The 11,091-nt window shown below is 39.9% G+C and overlaps 1 protein-coding gene across 2 annotated transcripts in view; it reads left to right on the plus strand.

Moving 5' to 3' along the window:
- The window catches only part of LOC124154728 (dedicator of cytokinesis protein 2-like), a 156,316-nt gene that overhangs the window by 140,158 nt on the left and 5,067 nt on the right, over window positions 1-11,091 (plus strand). For both annotated transcript variants that reach the window (XM_046528622.1, XM_046528624.1), the window contains exons 26-27: window positions 4,986-5,115; window positions 7,960-8,438. In XM_046528622.1, coding sequence (XP_046384578.1) covers window positions 4,986-5,115; window positions 7,960-8,438 — 609 coding nt within the window. The remainder of the gene's footprint in view (window positions 1-4,985; window positions 5,116-7,959; window positions 8,439-11,091) is intronic.

The following is an 11,091-nucleotide window of genomic DNA, read 5'->3' on the forward strand; positions in this document are numbered from 1 at the left end:
GCAAGAAAATTTTAAGGCTTTTCCTCAAGACTGAACTTTCCGGCTCAGAGATATCCACTAATTTCGGCACCAACTTGGGCATTAAATTTTTAATGCCCAAGTTGGTGCACTTTTAAGTCATTTTGACTACATCAAGCAAATCTGTAGTATTTTTAACAACATACCCCTGGTTGGGCGGCTTATCACATAATTTGCATATACATATTTTAATTAATGATGAATCTCTTTTAAAATTTTTTCGGTTCTCAGTACCGGTCCGGTACCCCCCCCCCCCCCCACTTTCCCCCCTCCTTTCCCCCCTCCCCCCCATCGGTTCTTGGTTTCAAGGATGAACTCTTACTATTTGAATTAATGGCAAATTTAAATGAACAACTGCAAAAAGTGAATGAAAATAATTTTACTAAAGATATAAATTAGCAGGAAAGCTCTGTAAAATATAAACTTGAGATCCTCTCTATAATTTTATTTGCTAAGCAAAAACCTTTTGAACACACCTTGTTAAAGAATGCATGATCGACCAATATGTCACATTACATCAAGCAGCCACAGGTTCTTTCTTCATATTTTGATTTGAAAAATTCAACGTATTTACCCTACCTGGTCCAATCCATACTTTTTTGGTAGAAATATTGCCTGCAGTACTGAATGGGCATTCACTGAAAACAGTAGAGGTCGATGTTGATTTTGAAGGGCTGCGCAGAATATGCTTGGAGCACAGTTTACGCACTGCACAGCATCAGGATCAATAGTGAAACTCCCTCCACTTCTGACGACGTCATCGGTTTATTTGTTGTAACTTGTGAGTCAGTTCAAAACTTATTCTTTATTCTGCGATGTAGCTTAAATTGTTACTTTGATTGACAACTTATTCTGATGCTTCACTGTCACAGTTCTTATATCCTCAACAATAAACAGCTCAACCACCAATGACACCATGGATAAACTGGGCAGCCGTGAGTTAACAAAAAAAGTGTAATGCAGTGTTGCATCCTGCACGATAATGACACTTTTTGATCCCTTGCACAGGTTTATCAACTTATGAACAAGCTCTCAGAACACATATTGCTCGTATGTCAAAGAATTACTGTATATGTACATGATTCAATCTTAAGATCACTTTCAGACGAAACGATTTTCCGTTGGTCACTGTTCACGGCATGGCACACGGCGTTGCAGTGAGTTCTTTCGTCTGAAAGCCACCTGAATTGCATTTGAACGGCTGCCGATGAAAAAGCGTTTCATCTGAAAGAGGACTCAATGTAACATTGTCTGTATTTCACGCAATAGATGGCACATCGCCGGGCCAAATGGGTGCGGTGCCGTCAACGGTACAATTTGGCTCGTTTGAAGATATCCATAGAGAGTGATGGTAAATTGAAAGAATGGTGCCTTGCCGTGGACGGTGGCATACAAAAGTCAGCTCATTTGAAAGTGATTTAAGCGGCTGCAGCTTCAAAATGCTACAATGTTTGCGAGAGCGACAAACTGACGAACCCTTAAATGCTCGTGTTAGCGAGCTACTCTCTAAAAGACAAAAATGCAGAAGCCATGCAATCAGAAAGTAATATGTATATGCGTCTTTTTAATCTTTTTTTTTCACTTTTTGGCCTTCAATAGTTGCAGACCATTTCAGCTTTGGGCACCAAATTCAGATCATCGCCACTGTTCCGAGCCGATTCCAAAGTACCAACTTTATGCGATTGGTACTTGATACCGGTTCCACAGCCCAAGAACCGGCAATAGCGAGAACCAGAAGCGACCCATCTCTAATTTTAATCCTTGCATTGATACAATCTTTCCAGATGAATACCACTGTTTTCTTTGAAATATCTTCAGAATTTCTGCAAATGGCTCTGAGCCACAGGTTTCTCCTTCTTGTGTTTCTAGGCAAACTAGAAAATCGTTTATTGGACACCTTGGTTGAGGTATTTCTATAGCCTGTCACGGTTTCCACCGCGACATCTGTGCCTAGCCGATCAGCTAACGGAAAATTTTCAGATCTATGGTAGTTCCGCGATTTACAGAGTGCACACGAAAACAGGTTTTGGCATTAAACTCCCCTCACCCCTCCCCTCCTCTCCCACCTCTCCTCCCCTCTCGGGATCTCTCCTGAAACATGCGAGGTGCGCATACGAGCAGTCTCGTGCACTTTAGCCACCGACTCAGTAGGGCCTCTCCACTGTGTCTCCCGATTCATCAGTCTAGGGTTCTTTTTCAGGCCGTGAGTCTCTTTTCTTCGTACTCCGCCATGTGGCAGTAGGGAGGGCTCTCTTCCTCTCCCGAGTATGTGGTGCCAGCAGCAGCATTTTCTTTTTGAACTGACAAGAGTCTTATTTTATTTACTTTTTTTTATCTTACAAAGTGTTGTAAGTTAATGTTGTCGGATAGTGTGACCCATGCGTGTGCGATAAGCTAGAGGAAACTACCTGAATGAAGGCAAAATTTTGAATGGTGAAAATTTTTGTTAATCTCAGAATGAGTGTGAAGTATCATTAAATCTTTATGGAAATTAACCTTGTGTCTGTTCAAATACATCTTGCCAAAAGACATACTTTGGCTTGGTGGTGTAACTGGCTATAGCACACTTGACTGGCAATTGGGAGACATAAGATGTCATGGTTTCCACCGCAACGTCTGTGCCTAGCTGATCAGCAAAACCTGTTTTCGTGTGAGCTCTGTAAATCGCGGAAGTACCCCTGAACTGAAAATTTTCTGTCAGCTGATTAGCTAGGCACAGACGTTGCAGTGGAAACCGTGACATCTCAGGTGTTAAACATTACACTATACCTTGAACTCATCTCGCTGGCTAATTACAATGATAGGGAGTTGGGTGGATGTATGGAGCGGGCATTGCAGAAGTAGGATGAAATTTTGGAATTTAAACAATTTTTCCTGCCAATTTGTTATTACTGAAGTGCAATATCAACTGTATATGTACTATTATTTGATTACCTACTGTATTGAATATTGGAGGTGGGTTCACTTTTGGGTTGAGTGGGCACGCTTGAATCGCCCCTGTTGGTGTGCTGATAGCCCAGCAGTGGAGACTGCTTCGGGCGATGTTTCGGTGCAGACAACACCATCTGCTCTAGCATCTTCCTTGCTCCCTACATTTCTATCCGCCAGTAATCGGATCTCCCGTCCCATCGCATGCAGTGCACGATTCCCTATGTCAAGGGTTATTTACTTGTAAAATCTAACTCAATGATGCCATCCTCCCCTTGGAGCACTTCCTCCACGAGTACTGACAATGGGTACTTGTAGTTATTTATCTGTAGTGAGACCACTTTTGTCCATGTGTCCATATGGGTATCCCTGTAATTCCTTTCAGCCTCTATTGGGACCGAGTGAGTCCATCACATCCACTGATGCTTCTTGCTAATAATGACACTTGGGCACCAGTGTCGATTAAAAGGCGACACTTTTGGCCTCGCATCATTCTCTCGATTTTCTAATCTTCCCCTGCCGCATCACACATGGTTCTTAGGATGGTGACATTCATAGGCACCCGGCATCCACGGCAGCGCCAGTATCATTTTAAAAATTGTTCTCTTATGTTTGCCTTCGGCTATACTCGCGTGCAAAATGGCCTTCATGGCCACGCTTGAAACACTGTTTCCTTTGAGGCCTCGAACAGTCCCGCACGATGTGTCCTACCTGGCTGCAATTGAAGCATTTTCTCAATGCCAGTGCTTGAAAAACTCTGGTGGGGACGCTGGTGACGTCACCTTTGCCTCCATGGCTTTCGTGTGGACAGCCACGTGCACCACTTTGTCTAGAGTCCATGGTGCTTCATATCAGCAGCGATGTTCTGCCTCTCCTGTGAGGCCGTTCAAGATTGCATCCAACACTCTTTGGTCGGCCTTGTACACTGTGGCCTTTAGAGGTTCGTAGGGCCCATTTTCATCAAAGGTATGACCATTGGCACTCCTTATCCTATCTGCAAATTCTTCTATATCTTCTCCTGGTTTACGCTTTATCTTTGACATCATCTCTCGGTAGAAATGTGCATCTTGCTTTTTTCTATGCCTCTTGATTAGCACTTTTTATTAGCTTGTTTCGATGTGTAAGATATTTGATTGCCTTGCGGCACTCACGCTTCAATCAGGCAAATTCCGCCACATTCCCAGTAATGCATAGTTTTACGACTTGTAATTTCTATTATTCCCTCCATCCACTATTGATCCTACCCCTTCTTGGTGTTCAAAGAAAGTAAATGCATTAGCAGAGGGGGCCCTGCTAAATACGTCTATGAACGCCAATAACACGAAATTTCTGGAGTTGATATGTACACTCAGGGTCTCGTTTTGAGCAGGACTTAGCTCTCCTAATTGTGGACGTAGGGATTGGTTTTTTGCATGTTAATGCATTCAGTTTCTCATGCACGTCCTCAATCACTTGCTTCAAGCCCACTTCCTTCCCACCGACACTCGTGCACCCAGCCATAATGGACTCACCTCTCTCTCCTTAGCGATATTCCTCCCTCTGAGCAGTGATCAGTTACCCATGGATGATTCTGGACACACCACCACTCCTTGACACCAACCACAACCTCTCTGCTTCTCTGTGTTCTCATCGCAGTTTTTGAGGAAACTTGCTGCTTTCCTCTGTATTTTTTTAAGTTCACAGATTAAGTATTTCTGTGCTGCATACCGTATGCTCTCTGCATACACATTCAACAAGTGGCATAATGAGTGCCAAGTAGCTCATCTCTTTCACTTTGTCATCGGAAAACCCTCACACATCACTCAAATCCTCGCTTCATCAAAGCTCTGCCACTTGTATTCACACCACAGTATGTATGTCCATGAGGTTGGTTGGACATCCTACGCAAGAAATGTGCTTTGCTCACATTTAGTTCTTATCCCCACTCATGGCTTCACTCACGAACTTGGTTCCAAGCTACTTGAGATGTCTCTCTTAATTCCATTCCATTAAATCTTTAGGAAAAATAATGCACATGCGTGTTGTCTTCTCTTTTTTAGACTTTTGTGTTCCGAGGGAATTACTTTGAAGACTACCGGAGATTTTGCCTCAGGATCAAAAATCAGTTTCCGGAAGCTGTTGTGATCAAAGGGCAGCAAGGAGAAGAATGCTCTCACCAATCATCTCAATGTATCCTTATGGTAATGATAGGGTGGTCTTGATTGCATTTGAGTGATTATATCGTTATTGGTAGAAGTTAATGGGCTATCCTCTCGATTGTAATGGTGAAATGTATTTGTATGTATTCAGTATAAGTAATTGTTATCAGTTGCACATTTCAGTATATTGACTGATAAAGAGAAGTTATTTGTGGCTATTTTTGCTTCATTTTGAAGCATATATGTTGTAGTTGACCCTAATGAAATTGATAGAGGCAAAGATGTGCATTGTGCCAAAAAAAAGTAGTGTATGAAGTTATTTGGGAGACTATTGAATGCTGCAGTCCTAAATTCATGTATTGTTCACAGGGAAAACACGTATAAAAAATTGACCCTCTTATCATTTTGCATACAGCTGGTCAAGGTAATATTTTTGAAATATCCAACTCCGTACAGTCTGTTTGGGCATGACCCTCACTCCTTAAACAATTTAGTACCAAGACTCACAGAAATACATTTCCTAAGGAGAATTCCTGTGCCTGGGAAGAAATCAAAGCCCCAAAGGAGGTGTGCAGTTTGTGCCAAGTATGGGAATTGAAGAGGCATCGTGTACTAGTCTGATAAATGTGCAGTGGGCTTATGCTTTGATTGCTTCAAATCATGTCACACAAAGCACAATTACTAAGGTAAAGTCATTTGAATATTTACATATTGACGTTTGAAACAATAGCACGTGAGTACATGTATGAAAGATAAGATAAGATAAGATTTATTCATCCAAGGGACACATTACACAGTGGCTACTGGTATGTGCATAGGATTAGTCAATATGCAAGAAATCTTACATGAATTACAAAAAGAAAGTATGTGTTACAAATTTGGCACCAAGTATTCTTTAACGCTATAAAAACATTTATCAACCAAATATTCATGGACCATTTTTTTAAAAACAGATATCCTCATTTCTTTTTTAATGTGTTCTGGTAGGTTATTGTATAATTTCACAAACATAGACCTTGGACCATTGGATGCCATAGACAAATTATTTGGCTTAACATGTAGGTTGTTACATTGCCTTGTGCCATACATGTGTATTTTACTATTCAATTCAAATCTGCAACTATTTTGTTTCACGAGTAATACACAATGATAAATATAAACACAAGGGGCGGATAATAATTTTAAACTTTTAAATAGAGGACGGCAATGGGCATAGTAACTTTTACAACACATCACTCTCACCATCTTTTTTTGTATTTTCAGTACACTGTGAAGGTGAGTAGGCTGTCCCCACAACACAATACCATACGAAATTCTTGAATAAAATAATCCATGGTATAAGGTTATCAAAATCTTTTGGCTTACAGAATGTCTTAAAATTGATAGCAGGTAGAACACAGAATTTAGCTTTTTTATCATGAGTGTGACATGGACATTCCATTTCAGGTTATAATTGACATGAAGTCCTAAGAACTTACAAGAATTAACAGTATTTACCTGATTACTAATTGTCAAAGTAGAGTCAATATCAGTAGTGCTATGAACAGTAGAGAAAACCATAGCTTGGGTTTTATCAATGTTTAAAACCAAATTATTATCATAACACCATGAAGTCATACTTTTCAGCAGTAGTTCACTAGACACAACCAAATCACTTAAATGTTTACTTGAAGTCAGAACACTTACATCGTCTGCATACATAACACTTTTATGTGTGACACTGTACTGCAGCTGCCCAGGTAGCTCATTAATAAAAATTAAAAACAATATAGGGCCAAGCACTGATCCCTGTGGAACTCCTCTGTTTAACTCCAGAGGGGCAGAGAGACAGAGATTCCCTTCATGATGATAAACAACCCTTTGGCTTCGATTTTCAAGATAAGATTTCAGCCATCTTAATGCCACACCCCTAATGCCCAGTGACTCATATTTAGAGATCAACTGACAGTGGTACTGACTGAAATGATTTGGTAACAATAGAACAAAGTCAGAGAAATGGGTGGAGTGATGAATTTTCAAGTAGACGAAATGGGTGATCGTATTGAAAATATCCAATTGGTTATGAAATTTTCAACCCCAAATCACTAAAATACATCATGTAATTGTGTAAAAAAAACGCATAGGATGTTTAAGATCTCGCAGCTTAATCGAAACATAATTTAAATCTTTGAAAACTGAAAATTTTATTAATTAGTTCAGTGAACGAGGTACATAAAACAATACATTTTTATTCAAATTCAAATTGTTTTGGGAATAATATGCACATTGCTCTCGTAAGTATATGTGCTTGAAATGGCATTCGACGGATAGGAATTTTTACGTCAGACAGAAATTAATTGTAGCAGTGTAAATTCCAAGTTGGGATAGAAACATTATTAGGTAGTTTTCCCACATGGTATTTAAATGAGATATTACTTGAATCAAAAATATGCCCAAAGTATTTACATAAAATTCAAATATTCCTGATAATAGTGAAATTCCTGTATGAATCCTTTAAATAATATCACATATCCTCACCAAAATCCTGTGTTTGCTGCTACATAGGCAAACTAACTAGTCATTCATTCCCTCGTTAATCATTTTTCTGAATTCATCCATCTGTCTTTGTCTTTTTGGTCCATCCCTTCAAAAAATGATGGATCAAAGTTCCACTGTCAGCAGTTCTTTCATTGTAAAATTGCTAATCATTCAGTAAACACCATTGAAGCATTGACTTGGCTGATGCTTCGGGGGTAGATACTTGCACTGAGGCATCACCACTCATTGGTATGTAGTTTCACACTGTTGTCACCCTTGCTTGAGGTTTTACTCATGACAATGGTTATCTAGTGTGATAATATTTCAAGCCAGAAATTTTCCTTAGTACTTGACTCAGATATTGAAATAATCAAGATGTATCCGACGTTTGATGAGAACGAGCAGGTTCTTCATGCTCAGGGGCCAACATTGTACCATCTTCAGGAGCACAAAGTTCAAAAGTTTCGATTTTCATCTTTTAAATACAATTGTAAGTACGCCCAGTATGATGAGCTCGACGTCAGTGGAACTGGAGGTGTGGGATTTGCATCAAAAGTGCCTGAGGAGAAGCCACTCACACGTTTCAATGCTGTAACTGTTGTTGTGACGAATCCACCTTTTCCTTGGTACTTGAAAATGTCACCCATTGCATCAGTGTATACATGTGAAATTTGCCCCCTCTGGAATGCTATTGAAGAAGTCCATGGAATAAACAGGAGTCTTTTTGGATTATTACCCTCTGCAGCATATGATTGTCCAACTACCAGGTATATACATTCCAAGTTGAAGGAAATTGCGGATGTTTCTTATGTGAAGAAGCTAAACAAAGACATCAAGGTAAGCCATAGACTTAAAATTTTCTTTCAATGCCTTGTTTATTTCCTTCCAGGTGGTTTGCAAATACAAATGCTGTTGGTGCCAACTTCACCCTGTGTCTCGACTCCTCTCTGTTAATATTTTAACCAAGGGCTTACCCAGGATCATAACTAGGGGGAGGGGGCAAGCCATGGTATGGGGGGGGGGGGCAAACCAAGTGGTGACATTAGTTTAGGAGATTATTAAAAAAATAGTTTTATTTTTGTTACATATCTTATACTAATACATATCTTTTTTGTGGGTTTGAAGAAAATTTGTTTAATGCTTTCATTTCAATTCAGTACTGATTTTGCTTAAAGACTTGCGATTTTTGCTTCTAGCGGGGGCTGCTGCACCCCCACTCCTCGCTGGGTACGCCCATGATTTTAACAATTCTTCTCTTTTACATCCATCATCACATTATTTTTAATCTTCCAAAAAGTACACAAAATTCCCTTTTAATTGGGTAGATAAATAGCACTATGTATTTCCTCTATAAAAATAGAAGTGGTATAGGAAAGTGACCGCTGCGGACGCAATAGACCCAACTACGTAGAAGTCCCTCGTGCCCAGGCCCTTCCTCTTTTCTATCCCCTCTGCATGGTCATCCAATGCTATTTGCAGTGTTTTTACCAAAAAATATTTGTAGCTTATCTTATAGTATATCTAAAGTTAGAAATGAATTCTTCATTTTTCGCTTATCGCATGTAAATTTCAATCGAAGTTCTAGCATTAACATCAGCGGAGTTCAGTTCAGTTCCAGTCAGCCAATATGAAATAGAACCTCTGCTTCCCTCCAGCACGAGAGAGCTTCGTGCAAGGGAGTGCAATTAATTTTGAAGGGACTCGTAATGAGGAAGAATTTCTTTCCATGGTGTGAAAGGGTTAACAAATTATCCCAAATTTTAATTTGTTTTGAAAATATTATTACAGCGTACTCCCGATTATCAGGGCTTGTAATGGGAAGAGGTGGTACAAATAATCGGAATAAACACAAATAATCCAAACTTCACTTTAACTTTGTGTAGTTTTCAAAAGTAATATAAATTAAACATTTAAATTTATACATATTGACTGTTATTCGGTTGCTTTCCAGAATCATTCACAGTTATCTTTTACCGACCCCAATCTCTTTAACAGCAAAAACATGGTTGTACTCTTATTCCTTCTGTCCCACGTAATACGAGGTTTCCGAAAACTGCACACCCGTATCGGCAAGGTCACAGATTCAGAAAATTGGTTTGCAGGAATGTTTCAAAACGCTGCACCATGTTGGAAACTACACTGCCTGGCAGTACGCTGCGTAGTCGCGTCTTGCACAAGTTGCCCTCTATGCAATTGATACGAGCCGTGGTTCCACAATCACTGAACGCGATCGCACACCGTGATGTTTAGATAACATGAACCAGGAGCTTCCGTGAAGGCAATGGGCGCGCAATCACCCCATCCCCCCAAAGCAGCAGTTATGCGAAACCAGGACTTTTGGCAATTTTTCTACATAGGAGAGTGCCTGGCTATGACTCATGCTTTCTCTACTTCCCCTACCCCCTTCACTTCTAATGTTCACTTTCTCTCCAGTGTGGCCTTGACTAGTCATGGCATAAATAAATCCAAGTGCAACGAAATCTCCGGTTCTTTGGGCCGTATTCAACTGAATGCAAGGCCACGGTAATAATTGGGTATTTGTGATATGAAATATAGAATTATAGATATAGACAACATTTTCCTTAATTTGCCATTGGTTAACTATTGTAGAAGCTTCTAAAATTAATCAAGAGTTTTTTCCTACCGCTGATCGTCGTCTGCATGCTAGAGCAGACGTCCAAGTAAACTTAAAACGTTCCTTGTCAAAAAGTAATTACAATTATTCCCTTTTGCGAAGAGGATTCTCATGGAAATAGCAAGTAGCCTGGTGTAGCCTTGCATAAAAATGCAAATATTGTGGTGCTTTTGCGTCCAATTAATTTTTTTTATTAAGATTGCGGAAAACATCAAAAGTAGTGTAAAACTCGTGCATGGATAAACCGCAACACAGATAAACCGCATCCGGATAATCGGAAGTCTGCTGTATAATAAAGATTAATATTATTATTTGATCTTATTTAACAATATATACATGCTATTTTTATCCATAGGTGTCTAATGCTGTGTTAAACGATTTCAATAAAATAAAAAAAAGGAAAAGGAAATGGCTACCTTGTAATTTTACGCAGATAAAATCCATCCAACCCAACAGTAATTTTTGCTGTTAATTTACCAGGTTTTCATGCTAATTTTTCTATGAGCGCTCCTGATGACATCTGGACACTGTAATATCATGGTTCCATCATTCCCCAGGCCCTTCCTTTCCATAAAATTGTCCCATATCTATTCGCGTACTTGGTTTATTTTGTGCCTTCTCCTATCCCTATCCCCTCACCTCTCGCGCTGGAAACCCCAACCCCCTCCCACCTTCTTCACTCCTTCCTTTTCGCTTCTCCTCTCTCCTTAAACCCTTAAAGGGTTTTCCCCTCTCATTATCCCCTTCCTCTTGCCTGCCTCACATTATCTCTTAGCCCACACTTCAGGATGTTGAAATTTCCATTTCCCCTGTCCTGACTATCCCTTCACACGATGCCCAAACCTTCTAAAAAAA

This window comes from Ischnura elegans, chromosome 2 (genome assembly GCF_921293095.1).
Source record: "Ischnura elegans chromosome 2, ioIscEleg1.1, whole genome shotgun sequence".
Taxonomy (NCBI): Eukaryota; Metazoa; Arthropoda; class Insecta; order Odonata; family Coenagrionidae; genus Ischnura; species Ischnura elegans.